General features: G+C 49.5%; 1 protein-coding gene and 1 long non-coding RNA gene across 3 annotated transcripts; one reads left to right on the top strand and one right to left on the bottom strand.

The window, feature by feature from the left end:
- Positions 1-664: 664 nt before the first annotated feature.
- LOC114012773 (uncharacterized) lies at positions 665-5413 on the top strand. 2 transcript variants are annotated; one of them, XR_008750017.1, is made up of 4 exons: positions 690-969; positions 2398-2493; positions 3306-3395; positions 3954-5413. It is a non-coding gene; the product is annotated as an uncharacterized LOC114012773 (long non-coding RNA). The 2 variants fall into 2 exon arrangements; XR_003555471.2 differs by having other exon boundaries at positions 665-969; positions 2398-3395.
- Positions 5414-12839: 7426 nt separating this feature from the next.
- RABIF (RAB interacting factor) lies at positions 12840-15263 on the bottom strand. Its single transcript, XM_055820021.1, has 2 exons — positions 15056-15263; positions 12840-14988 (listed from the first exon to the last, which is right to left on the bottom strand). Exons 1-2 carry the CDS (start codon positions 15227-15229, stop codon positions 14749-14751), a joined length of 414 nt encoding a protein of 137 aa, XP_055675996.1. The 5' UTR covers positions 15230-15263; the 3' UTR covers positions 12840-14748.
- Between the last annotated feature and the right edge of the window lie 1688 nt (positions 15264-16951).

Genomic DNA, 16951 nt, shown 5'->3' with positions numbered 1-16951 from the left:
ACATGATGGAAAGGGCTTAAAGCCAAAGGACCTGGTCTGGAAAGCCATGTAGAGCTACCAAAACCAGCAACTTTGCTATTTAAATGCCCCAGTTGAAGTTGGGTGTTTAAATGGGCTGTGTAAAACCCCATGTGACCTAAGGGTTATATTGCCAGAAATATCCATGTGATTGCCAAGCTTTTTTTCCTGGGTGGAAATTGGCTGCTGTAGCGTGCGCATCTACGGTTTGATACCCAGTGCCATCCTTTCAAGGGTAGTACAAGCACCAGATTCAGGAAACCGATTCTTCCCTCTTTATCCTCAGCTTTTGCTGACAGGATAGGCATGGGAAACAGTTTTAAACAATAACAACGTAGACCATGTTTTCCTCTTACTGTGTGTGGATCTCCAATCCTGTGAGCAGCCTGATCAAAAGTGATGCTCTTGAAGGGAGCGTGATGGAGGCGTGTCAGGCTGGGTCTATAGTCAGCTGGAACCAGCGGTGGGAAGTGACAAACCCCCTCACTCCTCCTAATCTCAAGGGCATCATAACTGAAGCCTGCTAAGGATGCTTCTGCTGCTGTTATCGATTTCATTGTGATCATTTCAACAGAGTGTGGAAATTAAACCTATGTGGGTGCACACTCAGAATTACTGAAAGAAAAGAAAGGCAAATGCTCTCCAAAAAGTAAGGATCAGAGGTTTGAGAGAGGAGGACAGAGAATGGAGGAAGGGGAAAAAAGACCCGCAAATAATGTACTTGTTTTTCCAAAGAATGATGCCAAATTTAATGAGTGGCTGAAAAACAGTTAAGATATAGAAGAGTACTAAGCTCTCTGTATTTAAAGAATTTGGCCATCTCCACACCCCAGAGGGAGGCTGACTGGGGCTTGAGGGATGATTGGGAGTGATCACACATACAAATACCTGTATCAAGAAGCAAGCTGCAATAGGATCTAGTTCCACCTGCTCCTGTTCAGTAAGCATACTGTGAGTATGAAACAGAAACCCTTTTTTGAACCATGAGCTGGGAAGCTAGGTCAGTTGACATCAGGGGAGTACATACAGATTTGCAATTAGTTTTTTAAATATAAGTCTTCTCTGCTTTTATGTAATCTAATCCTCAACAAGCACAGACTATTTGCTTAGTGCTATCAAGTTGGTATACATTTGAAGAATCAACATTAAACTTCAAATAACCCCTGCTCCTGTTCCAGCCAGCCTCTTGTAATACGCACCAGTCAGCTCTGAGACCTGAAAGAACTTGTCTGTTTTTTCAGCTGGTTTGTTTTATACTAATTGCTTAGTCTAACTTTGCTAGGGTATGACCTTGGCTGCAAAGTCCTTTTAGCTCAGTCAGTCTCCTTAGTGAAGCTGTTTGGTAAAGACCAGGACAGACCTAGTTGTCTGAGAGGCAGAACTGAAATCTGCAGTTTTAAGTGCTCACGCTCAGGTGGGAGTGATCACACCTGAAGTGACCATGAGCCATCATAGCAATAACTAATGGGAGATGAAAGAGGAAAATAGCTACAATATTTTAGTTTCTTTTGTTCTTTTTGGAGAAAAAAAAAATCATTTAACTGCCTTTTTTTCCTCCTGTTATCATCTGTTGTACTTTTCTCAGTTGGAAACAAAAGTATCAGCACCACATGACTGATCAGACCTTTGCAAACCCAACTTTGGGAATCCTTTTCCTGCAGGATAGAGAAAATAGGCCAGATTGGATTTCATTCTTCCACATGTTGCAATTGTATGACAAATGTTTCAGTGCTCTCTCTTTTTTTTTTTTTTTCCCACTCTCCTTTCTTCTTAAAGTCTCCCACTGTAGGCATCAGGTGAATCTGAGAATTTCATGTGTTCATTTAAAAAGATACATTTTGTGCTGCTTTTCCAAATTACTAAGGAAATCTTCAACCTATGAGCAAAGTTCAACCTAAGCTCTAAAACCTATGGAAAATAAGTGCCCACAATGATTATTTTACTTTTTTTTTTAATTTTAATCTCATGATTTTTAAACCATTCTTAGGAATTTGAAAGACTTGATTCATGCTTTTAAAATTATATGACCTGAAATAACACTGACAATGCTCTGGCTGTGGTTACAACCATTCAGCTCTGCCAATGCAGTTTATCAGGGGGTCAGGCGCTGAATTGTCAGTGGTACAGAATCACACTGTAGTATTTTATTCTTCTTCAGAAACATTACAGGACCCTGAAACTAGAAGGGTCAGATGCCTTGCAAAAACAGAAAATTAGGACGGTATAATTTTGTCAGTGCAATGAGTACTCCTTTCAGTTTAGTTGAATCAGAGATTCAGGACAGGCTGGGGTGTTATAGTACGCCCTGGTCCAGCTTGAACTGAAGTTTTCACATACTTAACTATTGTGCTAATGACTTGGTTTGATTTGTCTTAACAGCTATTGGGAAATGGATTTTTGACATGTACCTCAGCTCTGAAAACTGGTGTTATCCTCGCTAATCTGGGTTTACCAGGACTGCTTCAGCTGGACGAGGTATTTGTCAGACTTCAGTGAGAAAATCAGGTTTTGATGCTACTTCGTCAAATTTCATGCAGCCTCTTGGGCAGCTGAAATCTGTTCTGTCATGCTGCATCAGCTGCCATAAAGCTTCACTCACTGGGCTTCAGCCCACTGTGAATCTCATGTGGTATAAAAAGACATCAAGATAGTGGGACCATGAAGTTGGCATTTCAAACTGAGTTTGCCTCAGTGCGCCTTTCCACAGTTGATGCACTAAGAAGTAACCCAGTCTTACAGGAGGTTATCTTGCTGTATACCCGGAAAAACATTCCTTGAGGACTGAAATGCATTTGATTTAGTCTGAGCAAACAATAATGTCAAGTCTAAGGGCTATCATGTACCCAGGATTTGTTGAACACATTCTCTTTTCCTACTGGAGATTATTTCTGCATGCAGTATGAGAATTTTTTACATTTGTCCAGGATTTCTCTGTGTCTGGTGATGCTATCAAGGCCCACAGAGCACAGACTTTGGCTGAGTACCATTTATTCAGTGAATATGATACTTTCAGAAAATGCTGTACTTGCTGTGTATTTGTGATACTCTGTTGCTGCACAGTGGGTCTGGGGATTCTTGAAGGGTTTGGACGAAATTTCTTTGAATGTACAACTACACAGCTCTTGTTTTCTGCTCTTAGACGTGTTGGACAAATAGTGTGTGCACACTTACTTCTATCAGTGAATTCCTAAAAATGTGACAGCCTTAACCCTGTGTCTGTCTGCTAACTACTTGTCTGTTCTGGGTTTGAGATGACCTAGGATTTCCTTGCACACTTTCTGGCACAGGTTGATGACAGCAATGTGCTGCATAGATTTCTGTGTTGTACTGACCCCTCCTTCCCAGGCCACAGAAGACTCGCCTGGGTGTGAGAACTGGTGAGTGTATCTGTACAGCTAGAGTAAAATGTTCAGATTTCATCAGTGAGGGGACAATGCTTTACCAGACTTCATTGTTTCAGTACTCAGGTCTAGCTCCTCCTTTCCTAGTGCAAATCTATTTAAAATATCCATCCTCACTCCTGTGTTCTTCACACTAGCTTTATATCTGGCTCCTTCCAGAAGTGTACAGCCCCTCTGACTGTTTCATAGCAGAGAGACTCTCCCTCCCAAATGGCTCCTTTATGAAGACCAGAAAACCAAATGCAGATGCCTGTTTGGACATTTCCTGCATAGTAAGAGGGTAGATGAGGGTGAGACTGGATGGGGACTCTGCATGTTCCTGGGCAGTGCAGTTTTTCCTGCTCTAGTTTAAGTCATACCCTGTGGCCACCAGCCTTACACCATGAGATGTTTCAGCCTGTTTCAGGCTAGGGTCAGGAGGGTGCCTAACCAGTGTGTGGGCCTTGTTCCTCAGTGACAGGTTTTATTCTGTGGATCTGAATGACTCTCCCAGTCTCTAACATAATTGATTTTATTAATTACTTTACATTCTAGATGCAAGATCTAGAGCTGACCATGGACATTGGCTGGGAGCTGGTGAAAGGACGTGGCATGCTTGCAGCAGCTTACAGTAGAAAGTAGCATGTTGCAGCAGCCATCTCCTTAACATGGATTTCACCTTCTGATATGGTGAATTGCATAACCCAGGTGAGCGGGGATGGATCCAGTCACTCCTCTCACCTCTCTCCCATTGCAGCGGGACATGGCTGTGGCCAGCTGCAGCCTTTGAGACTGCCTGCTCGTGGCTCCCTGTGCCCCTTGCCATCTGAAATCTTCTTTCTTAGCTCCCAGACACTAGTGTTACCCCATGTACTTTCGTTCTTTGGTCGCATTCTTTCCTCATCACTTCCCAAAATGAGCATCCAGGTTTTCTCTTGGTGAGGTCAGATTAAACAGCACCAGGAAAACACATGGCTGGTGTCGGGTCAGCGCTGAGTTTCAGGGGCAGGGAAGGTGTAACGTAGTTAATCATTAGCAAGCACGGCCCCTTCCCTTCCCGGCACAGGGCCCGCTGGGAGGTTATTGATCTGTCAGCAGTCTGCAGGGCCTCTGCTGAGGACAAGATGGAGTGGTGCCTTCCAAAGCAGGGATCGATTGCCTCGGCGTGTGCGCAGCAAGGGGGCTGTTGCAAGCGAAGGCCCATGTCCGTGCTGATCCTGGGTACATCTGCCACAGGCTGACACAGGAGCAATTAGTGCTGAGCTGAATGTGCCTTTGTGCTGGTGTGGTGTCCCACTTTGCATTGTTAATGCCTCCTGGCTGTTGTGATGGTGTGGCAGAGAACAAGAGGCAATTTTAGATAAATATGTTTTAATCCTGGGGTGACTATACACGAGGAAATTGCTAAGGACATAAATGTAACAAGAGTCACACTGGATCAGACATATGCCTGCTTAGCTCAGTGTTACTCCTCTTGTGACACAACAAATGCCTTGGGAATTATCTAGAAGAGGGTCAGTGTAACAACATCAGTACTCCAGGATATTGTCCCCCTGATCAGAAGAAAATTCCTGAACCACTAGCCTGTCTTTTCTCATCCCAAGCTATCATCTGGCTACAGGGTTTTGCTTGCCTGGTTTGTCCTACCCTGCAGGAGGGGGCCTGGAAATCAGGACCATAAGTAACAATCAGTCAGCTGAAAGGAATGTGCTCAAGCTTGTAGGCCACAAACCTTGGGAGGACAAGGATCGTGAATAGATAACAACAGACAGGATGAGTCAGGCTGAGAAAAGATAAGGGATGAGGAACAGATGGTGCCAAGGAGAAGTAACACGTTGCTGTTAATTGATGACTGTAAAAACTTACTTAGTAAGTGTCCTTTGTTTGTAGTTAACCAATTAGGGATTGCCTAGTATGTAATGCTTAGCTTAAAGAACCGATCTGTTTAAAGCACGCAGCTTCTGAAAACATATATAAACTCGTGATTGTGTACAATAAATTGACATTTGCTTGCATCAAGCTGCGTCCCGTCTCTCCATCGCAGCACTGCCCCATTCCCCTCAGGTAGCTGAACACCTTGCCAGGGTCTGTGAAGGTAACACAGGGTCTCCTCCTGGATTTGGGAGCCTGTATTGTTACAGGAACAGGTGTTTTTTAGTGTTGGCAAGGAATTGCTTCCACAATTTCTTGACAGGGATCTTCAGTAATTTGGTTTTGGTTTAATCTTCCTTTGCAACACTGGTTGCAGTTCACTTGGGATCATCTGATCTGGGCTAATCCTTCTCCCGCAGACAGGCCTGACACTGCCTAGGACAGCTCGCTGTGGACTTTTATGGGGCCTTCTATTGCACAACCCTAACCTTTGGCTGTTGCAATACACACTCTCAGCTCTGCAGAGGCTGGAGAAAAGTTTGTGTCATCAAGTAAAGCAGCATCTTTGTTAGCCTTTTGGAGAGGTGGAAGGGCAAGAGATTTTGTTCTTTTTTCTCTCTGTAGACTGGGAAGGGAACAGGAGGTGAGGAAAACTGTTGTGTACAAAGCCTAGCTAGCAGGAATGAGGAAAAACTACTTTCCTGTGCTGTGTGATGAGCTTTTTAGTTGGTTTAGCACTGGCTGTGGTCACATACTGCCTAAACCAGCTCATCTGGCTGTTCTGGTGTGGATGTCACTTAGGGACTGCATTGTCAGTAGTCCACAGCTGCATGAGCAGACAGCACCATGTTCTTTTCTGCCTGAATGTATTGATATAAACTAAATGAATCATGAAAATCAATAGATGACAACCAGAATGGAACATTCTGTTTTGTTAGATTGGTCTAAAATCAGAAACCATTGCAGCTCTCTCTGTAGACCCCTCCCTGCCCCCGTGTCCAGGGCACAGAAGGGTCACCCCGTAGCAGAAGGTTTGTACACAGAATTCTGCTTCCTCAGCAAGTTGAGTATTAACAAGCCCTGCCCGGAAAGGGAGGCAAACCCAGCTCTGCCGTTAGGGCCGTGGGGGTAGGGCCCTGCAGAGGAACCGGCTGTGCAAGTGGAGGTGCACCCAGCTACCTGGGGTGCACGGGTCTGAGTATGACACTGCAGCTCTTGTCACAAACCAGTTCATATCACTGGGCTTTGATTGCAGTGAAGATGTTTACCCCATCACACATACCTGTACATTTTATCTCAGCTGCAGGCAGCAAACAGAGGAACAATTTGGGGAGAATGTAGAACAGGTGGAAATGCTTAATCTACTGATCTCAAGCCAGACCTCCATGGGAGGACATGGATTCTCCATGAGGTTTGGGGAATGTTTGCTGGGTGCCAAGAAATCTCTTTCATTTAGAGCTGAAAGCTATCCAACTAGACAGGGCTGAATTAATTTCTGACCTAACCACTCCCTGTTCCTCATGGGCTGCAAACCCTTAAATATGGGAATAATGAGCGCAGGAGACATATCTAGAGTAGTTCGCACAAGGACAGGAATGATTCCTCTCCTGAACACTGAATATGCAATAGGCAGATCTCTAATTATGTGATTCTACCCTGTTTATACCCGCTCCTCCCCCTGCAGGGAGTGTCAAAATAAATGGAAGGATGTGCTTGAGTTGCCAGATTGGAAACCCAAAGGGGCTGGGCTTTCCTTTTGTTTTGTGAGATTTCCTATGTGATAGTCAGCGGAACTGCAGCAGAATGCATGTACACAGGAGATTAACATTTCACGAGAAAGTTTAATACCAGCATTCTCTACCTTGATCATTTGACTTTGTAACCTTAACGTGCTATTAGCATGGTTTGCTGTAGATAATCCTTAAATAAGATCCTGTTTTTAGTGGCCTTAAATACATTCCCTGGTTTTAAATCTTGCATTATTTGTTCTTCCAACTGTTTTAATCCTGCTCCTGCAAGCATAGACTTGACTACTTGCCCTATTATTTTGTTCCCTCCAAGTCCACATTGCAGGGGCTGCTTCTGTTCCCTGCTTGTTTTAAATGCTACTTCACCCCTGACTTTCACACAGTACTTCTTGCCTGTCTGCTTCCCTGCTGGTCTGCAGTGACAAACCTCCATTTGACCTTTGTCAAAGCTGAAAGTTTCTCCATCAAATCCACCTATTTTTTTCTTTACTTTACAATCAAAAGGCCTTCTGAATTCAACTCACCTATTCAAAGTGCCATCTCCGTATTGCAAGTTTGGTGTTGCTGTGCTGGTTGGTACTCCTCAGTCTCAATTATGTCACGCTTTGGTAGCTGTATTGCCTGTATTGGTTAAACTTCTTGCCCCAGCTTCTGTTTGTTACCTGGGAGTAAGAAATTTTGTGTCTTCTACGACTAACTTTTGGGTTAGATACTGAAAATGTACCTTGTCCTGCCCTGCTACAATAATTGGCCTCTTTTTGTGTGGGTAACTGAAATCACCCATTGGACTGGATCTCTCTCACTCTGAAGTTAGCCTTCTTCCCCTGGTCAAGCAGTAGCACTGCCAACCTGCTTTTTCTGATTTCCAGGGCCTGAACGTTCCTATCTGTACTGATTCTTTGCTGCATAGTCCTTTTGACCAAGAAACCAGTCAGCTGATGGTGCAGTTAGCGAGTGGGGCAAACAGTTCACATCCTGTGCTGGTTTTGGCTGGGATAGATTTAGGTTTCTTCACAGTAGCTTGGACAGGGCTGTGTTTTGGATTTGTGCTGAAAGCAGTGTTGATAACACGGGGATTTTTCAGCTGTTGCTGAGCAGCGCTTGCACACGTCAAGACCTCCTCTGCTCCTCACACTGCCCTGCCAGTGAGCTGGCTGCGGGTACATGAGAAGTTGGAAGGGGACGCATAAGCATTGATTAAACCATAAACACCAATTAAACATCAGTTTAGCTGGATCAGCAGCACTATAACTCTGGCCTGGAAGGCAGGGGATACCAAGAAGTAGAGCAAGAGGGTCCCAGAAGACAGAAGCTGCACTTTATGCTGTGTTGCTCTGAGTACGTGCAGCACTGGCACTGTGGCTTCATCTCTCCCCAAATCAGGTACAGGACAGCTGCACAGACATGGTCTTTTGGTGCTAGCATACTGGTTTTCCAGTAGAAATCCCCAAATCCCAGCGGGGTCTGAAGTGAAAGGGTGGAACCAGATCCCTCTGAGTAGTGCTGGCATTGTGGGGGCCTTGTGGAGCATCAGCACCAGAGCCAGAGGACCTGTGGCTGCCAAGGGCACTGAGCCTCCAAATTTTTCCTGACGCCCACAGTAACATCCCTTACTCCTGGTTATTCCTTATGAAGGGAGGTTCCTCCCAGCAGAGTCTGAAGCTGCTCCTTTCTCCAAGCATCTTTTTTTGCTCAGGAGTTGTGTCCTGTGTTTGCTGAGTCCTGGCACTTCTGACCTCCTACCCTTTTTGGTGCTAGCCCCTTGGACTTGCTACAGTTTGACACAGAGAACTGACTGCTTCTGCCTGTTTTAGAGAACAGGAGCCAGGAACTGCTCCCTGCCCAGGAAAGCACAAGGCAGCACGTTCTTGATGCCACGTCCTTGTGCTCCATTGCCAGAGATCCCAAATTAACCAGAGATTCTGCAATGAGCTGCAGTCTGGATGCATTCCAGGCAGTGTGCAGAGCCAGCTGCTGGAGGAGGGGAAGGATACCTGTGCTGACACGGCTTTGCTTATTTTCCCTTGCTCTCAGGGCATCTCTTCCAGCTGCGTTTGACTCCTGGCAGCGCTCAGACAAGAGCACTCTGCCTCTGCACGTACAGCGATTAAGGCTAGCAACTGTCTCCCTTCCTCCTGGGGAATCCAGAGACTCCTGGAAGATAAGGAACATGAAAGGGGGAGCCGAAGCACAGCTGAGTATACACACACTCCCTGCTGGTTCCCCATCAAGGAGAAGGCATGGATGAACACATCGGTGCAGGGAACTCCTAGTGCAGAGTCTCGCCCCAGGGATGTGTGGTTCCTATTGATGCCACAAACTGCCCTGAAAGCCTTCTAAAGGACAGGCTTTGCCTGCAGATCAGACCTGCCCTGCCAGACCAACACCCGCCAGGAATGCAGGCTGCTGGAAAAACCATCGCTCTGGCTGCTTTGCTGCGGCCTCCTCCGGTGGCTGAGCGGCAGCTGCTCGAGTCAGAACATGCCCCACTCGCCAGCCCCTCCGCCCGGCCTGCCAGGCTGGTCCAGCTGTGCCAAGGAGGGAAGGGCAACCCTGCATTTCTCCATGCAGAAGCTGTATCTGAATAGTTTGTATTTTAACCGAAGATGAAACGAAAGCCCCTGAAGTGACCAGGTGATGATGATCAAGAGATACATCCTCTGCCATAAGCTGTTTCCACCCGTGTAGCACTCTCAGATTCAGACACGCAGCACTTAAAAAGCTGAATTGCAGCAACCCCTAGGCTGGACTGTGCAACTCTCAGTTAAGTTTTAAGAAAGATGCAGAAAGAAACAATTTTTCCAGAGCCCACTTCCCCCTCTCAGGAGATGGAAGTGTTATTATCTCAGTGACCCGGGAACCTGATTACTCTTCCTCAGTGATTGCATTTAGGGAGCAAAGTACTTGATTTTGACTCTGTGCATGGTCAGATACTTTACAGACGTCAGTGCACTTCCCCTGAAGCACACTGCTGCGAAGATAGCCTGGGCTTCTCTCACTCATCCGGGGGGTGCAGCCCCACAATTCACTCACTCTCATCTGGACCGCCAGGCTACCATCTCCCTCTTCTCTACCCTCACCAACACAAGGTCCAGCTGCACTTGTAAGAAAGCTGCACTTCAAGAACCTGGCTGAGTCTCAACTTGGTACAAAAGTACGTACACTGACATGCTTAACAGGAATTATTGGTTAAAAGGAGCATAAAGCTAGCTTTTATCAAAGCCCTCATTTTCTCTTTGCACTTTTATGGCAAGTTCCACTCATCTGCTGTGGTTTTCTTCCATGTACCCCAGCAGCTGCAAAATACTTGGTGGTTTAGTGTTCCTTTGATTCTAGAGTTTGGCCTTTATTAACCTGGCTTTGCGGGAGGCAGGGAAGCATTTCCCTGCACTGTTTGTTGGAGGACCCTGAAGCTATTTCCTTTCTATTGTTTCCTTTCCTCCTACTTTTCTTGTTCCTGCCAGGGACTGTAATGTCAGGCATGTAAAATGACCTTCAGAGAATATTCATAATACATTTCAGATATTCCTCTGCTCCCAAACACCCACACATTGTAGAAACTGCTTGTGCCGATACTGCTGTATCTGTTCATGCAGTGTAATAGTTCTGCTCTGTAGCAGTGGTGGTTTAGAGAAATAAGCAAGGCAAGATACGTAGGAGGTGCAATGCCAAAAATACCTCTCCTAGAAAAACTGGCCCTGTTTTTATGAATCCACAGCTCTTTTCTGAACTCTGCTGAGCTCCTTGTCTCCCTGCATGGTGGCAGCGGGTTCAGACGCGCTGAGCTGCAGGTATTGCAGAGATCGTACCTTAAGCCCTCCTAGCTGCCTACGTGAGGACTCGCTGAACGGCAGAGCTCTAGAACACCGCAGGGAGGCAAACAGCAAAGTCCTCCTCCGAGCTATTACTTTAAAGCTCATATTGTCATAATTTCTTCTGTTAAGAGATCAGCAACCATGGAGAGACCTTGGGTGTTATCAGGCCCAGAAACCAAGACCTTTTTTACTGACTTGCAGAGCTGAGGAAAGAAAGCGCCATGAATTCCAGTCCCTGCTCCAAGCAACACTTACCTCTTTCAGTGAAATGCACTTAATTTAGGGAAGGAAGAGCATGGATGTGACCTCTTCAGAAGGGATGACTTCCAGCCGTTACCCAGGACGGATTCAGCTGACCTCACAGCCTCCTGCTGCCAAAAATGGGAAGACCTTCACCCTGCCATTGCCTCCTGATTATCTCACACAGAGCTCAAACTCCCATGTTTCACCCCAGCAGCACAAGAAAGAAAGCTTTAGACCAAGTTAGCAAACGGGACAGTCTCAGCAAAGGGTTCAGCGCCTGCCTTAAGGGAGAGATTTGGGTGGCAAAGGAAGCAGAGAAGTGTCAGCGTCAACCTAAGCCCAGACCATAGTTTTGAGGCTGTGCACCAGTCTCAACACCTGAGTCAGAGTGGACCAAGACCTGTCTTTAACCATTCTAAATACATTTATATTTATGGTATATAAACACCTAACCAATACAAACAAGCTTAAATCCAGATTGGGAAGCAATTAGACAAAACGGTTATTACTGCCCAAATGCAGCACTAAGGCAAGGCCCCAGGTGCCAGAGGTTTTGTGCCCTGCTGTGCACAGGTCTCACCCACCTTGCTGGTGGGGTCGGCTGGCACGAGGGGTGCAGGTTTGTTACTATACCCTCTCTTGGCAGTGCTACAGCTTAACGCAGAATGAGTCTTACCAGTAAAGTCTATGCAGCTATTTATGTAGAAGAATCAGTTTTCAAATTAATTTTAAAGTGACTTGCACGTGGAAATAAAGGTTTCTGCTGTCTTGTTGTTGATGATAAAGATGGGCTGCAAGATGTGCATTAACAGGTCTTATGTAAGCACTTCCCATACCTGAAGGTTGGCTTGTCTATCCTGTTCTTGGAAGTTCCTGCAGGCAACTGGAAAACTGTTTTTCAACATGCTAGCCAAAAAGCAGTGAAAAGATTATGTTTATTTGTGAGACTATCCAAATTTTTATTACTTCTCATTAATGCAAAAACTATTCAGTGCTTCATTAGATGCTCCCAAATTTGATGTTCCTGTCTGTTGCATAAATACAGACCTTCCCCCTAAGGCGAAGTTTGCTGACTGCAAACATTCTTCCTCTAAATCTCCATTAACATCACAGTGGAATTGCCTGGGCTCAAATTCCACAAAGTCATGCCGCTTTTTCCCCTCTTCACCATTTTTCCCCCCTCATAATTCTCATGTCACCTCTTGGGGTATGAATTAGCCCAGGTGAGGGGCTTCTGAGCATCAGCAGCCAAATGCAGAGCTCTACTGCATGGCTGCCCCTTCACTAGCACCAGTGCCCTGCCTGCACTACTTGGGACATCAAGGGTGTTTCTCATGGCTTCTCCAAGCTGCAGGAAGCCAAGATCCTACCCGAGGTTGAAAGATTCTAAGATCTCATGGTATAAAAGTTTCCTCCTGTGAATACCCAACAGACTGTATATTTCTTAGCATTTCCACAACCTGTGTGATCCTACTTTATATTTAAGTTGGCAGAAACCAAACCTTGATCCCGTGGAGGATGCATCCATTCAGCACATCCCTCCTCTCACACTGAGGGGTAGGAGGCGCCTTCCTGACTCACCATCACTGAGCAACGCTGCACTGAAGCAGATTCAAGTCGCTGCCATACTGGTGTGAAGACCCAAGGTCTCCCCTCTCTCCAGGAAGTGTCCTGCTGAGTGGGAAAAGCTGCCGCCACTACTTCAGCTCTGTCCCAGTCCCACCCACCAGCTTCTCCCCAGTATCAGGAATCCACATGTACCGTTTTTTTGAGAAGCGTCATTTACTCAGTGTTAATCAAGCTGATATCCACAAGCATGTTCTGCACAGTGGTGTCTTCAAAATGAATCTACTGTGCAGCACATTTTTATTTTAGTAACACGGACTATAATCTAAGTATTACAGGTCAAAACACATTCTCTAATAGACAATTTAAGTGAAAGTGTGAAATTAAAGTGACATGATCCCACTATTTTGTGTTGCCTGTGCAGAACCCAGCAAAGCTCTCCTGCCCTTCTCCATACACTTCTTTGATGAACTTGTTCCGTTACTGGGCTTAGGGCTAAAAGACAAGAAGGGCAGGAGGAAAGCAGCAGTTTTCATGTCAAATGTGCACCTGACACATTTAGCAAGGACATAGCACAGGACTCACCTCCCACCAGGCAAGAGCCTTAATCACCAGACTAGGGAGTTATGCCTCTTTCCATCCCATAAATAAATCTTCATCTGCCCACAGCAGAGGTTTCTGATACATCAGCCCCAGAGCAGCCAACATCTTGGTTGTTCTATTTCTATGCTAAGGCAGAGCCTTCAAATCTTAAAAGTGCAGGTGCTCAAGAAATGGAAAGGATTTGTTTCTTTCTCAGCCGCTGTCAGGATGCCTGTCTGGAAAATCTACTTGAGGCTGCACTTGCCTTACAGACTCCTGCCAGTAAAACTGTTTTAGCAGAGGAGCAAAGAAAAGGTCTCTCCCCCAGCCTTGTGACAGCAACACTGCTAATTGTTAAGTACAACCGATCTTGATTGTCATGGCAAATACAACTTCATCATCCCAGCGCCACGACAGTTGTGCCTTTACAGCTGCATTAGTACCAGAAGTGTTTTATTAGCCCAGTGAACCGATACGCCGCCTGCAGTGAGGCACGTCCTCTGTGACCCAAGGTGATATCTGTAAAGCCGCTGTATTATTCACACGGGAGTTTGCAAATGGAGAGTGCAAACTGGAAAACACAATTGCCAAAAGATAAATACAGTGAGAACCATGGCTGCTGCAGTCTCCCTTCGTTTTCAGTGAGAGTTGTCCCCATCTTTTAAAAAAGGCAGAGACAAAAACTGGACACAACGTGCACTGCTCCTACCACCTCTTACTGAGAAGAGACTCCTTCCCGACTCCTCTGTTTCATTCACACACGCCTGTCCTGATGTTCTTCAGCACTGAGACACGCCGCCACTGGGCACTGCTTGTCCAATGATTCAAACCCTTTTCAGGTTGGAATCTCTTCATTCTTGCTGCCTGGAAATACTATGATCTTGCACATTTACTTTATTTGCCACTCTATCAGCCTATGTTGTCTGCAGACTCTACCTGTATCTTATTTCCAAGTACTCAGTTAATAAAACTACATACAATGTTAGTTAAAATGCCTTACGTACGCTTTGGGTGCCATATACCCTCACAGAGTACAGTCGTCAGGTAGGATGAGGTCCTGGAGAACCTAAATGGTTTGGGGCAGGGAACATTTCTTCTGAAAATCAAAACCAGATACAGCCTAGAGCCCTGTAGCCACTTTGGCCATAGTTCAGACAATTTAAGCTGCCGCAGTGGTTCCGTGCAGCAGCCGTGCCCTCGCCGTGTCAGCTCCGCCTGCAGGAGATGCCAGCACGTGTGCGGGCAGCCAGCACACGCGGCAGGCCGCCGGCAGCGGTGCACGGAGCCTGTGGCCGAACTGTCCCGGCAGCCACGGGGACCCCCCAGCTGCAGCGTCCATCCGCGCCGCCGTGGCCAGGGGCTGGCGGTGCCGGTCACTCCGTGGGTCTCGGCCACCGCGGGCCCAGCTGGGCCACCAGGCCGTAGGTCGGTCAAGCCACGGGGCAGCCAGGCCGCCGGTGGCCGGGGCCGAGGGGCGGCGGGGCCGTGGGGCTCCCGGCAGCGCTGCCCCAGCCCCAGCCCGGGTCACTCGTGGGCCACGCGCTCCAGCGCCACGTAGAAGCTGTCCTTGTCGTCCAGGCAGTGCCAGCCGATGGGCCCCGCCTCGCAGTCGGCGCACACCAGGAACTTGACGTTGCCCACGTCGCGGGTGAAGCCCACGTTCTCGAAGGAGAACATGTCGCGTACCAGCCAGTGCTCCCGCACCACGTCCCCGCCGCCGCTCGCCGCCGCCGCCGCCTTCTTCCTCATGGCGGGCAGGAGGAGCTGCGGGACACACAGCGTTACCGGCCCGCCCGGGCCCCGCGTCCCGCCCCCCCCCGCGCCCCGGTACCTCGCGGTGGGCGAAGGTGGCGGCGCCGGGCAGCAGCACCCGCGAGCCGCAGCGCTGGCACAGCACCGCCTTCAGGTTCCGACCCTGCGCGCACACCAGCCCGGCCGAGCCCGGCGCGGGGCACGGAGGGGGCGCCGCCGCCGCCGGCTCCATCCCGGCACAGGCCGCCGCCATGGCCGCGCAGGCGCGCTAGGGGCTGCGCTAGGGGCTGCGCGGGGGGCGGGGCCGGGGCCGGGGGCGGTGACGCGGGGGCGGGGCCGGGGCGGTGACGCGCGCTGCGGGGGCGGGGCCGGGGCGGTGACGCGCGCTGGGGGGCGGGGCCGGGGCGGTGACGCGCGCTGGGGGGCGGGGCCGGGGCGGTGACGCGCGCTGGGGGGCGGGCGGTCCGGCGCGGCCTCGCCCAGCCCGCGGCTCCGGCCGCCCCTCCGCTGCGGCGGTCCCCGAGCGCCCGCTGGGCTTTGCTGCTCAGGAGCGCGGCGCCCCCGCTGCTCGCAGGGCCCGGGGTAGCGGGACGCCGGTCCGGTTCCGCTTCAGCCCGTCAGAACTTCGGGCTCTCCCCGCGGGTCCCTCCTGCCCCCCGCGCGGTCCCGGCGGGGAAGGCCGGCAGCGAAGGCCGCGCCTCCCGGGCGCCTCCCGGGCCTGGTTGCGGCCGGACACCGAGCTGCGGCTTGCGGGGCTGAGCGGGAGGGGGCTGCGCGGGGGAGGGGTCCGCCCGCCGGGCCTGAGGAAGCCCTTGCACGTTGCCAGGGGAAAGGCAACAGCTTCGCATCAACACCGACCTCGGTCCCCCCTGCTCCTCACGGCACCTCGGGGTGAAGCCCCCCTGGGGTGAAGACCCCCCGGTGGGATCGGCTGGCAGTCGCAGCCGCGCCCGGCCCCCGCAGGGCACCGCTGGGCTGGGCGCTGCTGCGGGAGCTTACCGAGAAATACCTAGCCCCCGCCGCTGGGACCTTTGGCCAGGTCATAACATTCTTGGGTGGAAGCTGGCTGGGGCTGAAAATTCATGCTCAGCTCTGGGTTTTACTGTTCCCTCCCAGGCTATTCATGAAGCAGAAAGCTGTGCTCTTACTGGTCTGTGAGAATCAGTACCAGCTTCTTTCCAAGCACATCTCAACCCTTTATCTTACCTTCAACGGTAGCTTGTACGTTCTCTCATCTCCAGCTATGCACGGTGCAGACCGTTTTGAAGACCTGTATTACAGAATCATAGAATCCTTCTGTTGGAAAATACCTTTGACATCATCAAGTCCAATCATTAACCCAGCACTGCCAAGGCCACCACTAAACCACGTCCCTGAGCACCACATCTACATGTCTTCTGAGCACCTCCAGGGGTGGTGATTCCACCCCCGGCCGGGGCAGCCTGCTCCAGTGCCTGACCACCCTTTCGGTGAAGATGTTTTTCCTCATGTCCAACCTAAACCTCCCCTGGTGCAACTTGAGGCCGTTTCCTCTCGTCCTATCACTTGTTCCTTGGGAGAAGAGATGGATACCCACCTCGCTACAGCCTCCCGGCCGGCAGCTGTAGGGAGCCATGAGGGCCCCCCCGAGCCGCCTCCTCTCCAGGCTGAACCCCCCCAGTTCCCCCAGCCGCTCCTCAGAGCGCTTGTGCCCCAGCCCCTGCCCCAGCCCCGCTGCCCGGCTCTGGACACGCTCCAGCCCCTCACTGTCCCTCCTGAGTGAGGGGCCGAAACTGAACCCGGGGTTGGGGGTGCGGCTGCGCCGGTGCCGAGTGCAGGGGGACGGTCACTGCCCTGGTCCTGCTGGCCACACTGTTGTGCCACAAGCCAGGATGCTGTTGGGCTCCTTGGCCACCTGGGCACACGGGGGGCTCACGTTCAGTTTGCTGTTGACCAGTTGTCACTGTCAACCAACTACCACTGTCGACTATTACCA

This window comes from Falco peregrinus, chromosome 16 (genome assembly GCF_023634155.1).
Source record: "Falco peregrinus isolate bFalPer1 chromosome 16, bFalPer1.pri, whole genome shotgun sequence".
Classification (NCBI taxonomy): Eukaryota; Metazoa; Chordata; class Aves; order Falconiformes; family Falconidae; genus Falco; species Falco peregrinus.
This window is presented reverse-complemented; position numbering and strand designations above follow the sequence as displayed.

Coding starts and splice junctions, on each gene's coding strand:
- RABIF (XM_055820021.1), bottom strand. CDS start 15,229: ATGGCGGCGGCCTGTGCCGGGATGGAGCCGGCGGCGGCGGCGCCCCCT. Junction 14,989..15,055: donor CCACCTTCGCCCACCGCGAG/GTACCGGGGCGC, acceptor TGTGTCCCGCAG/CTCCTCCTGCCCGCCATGAG.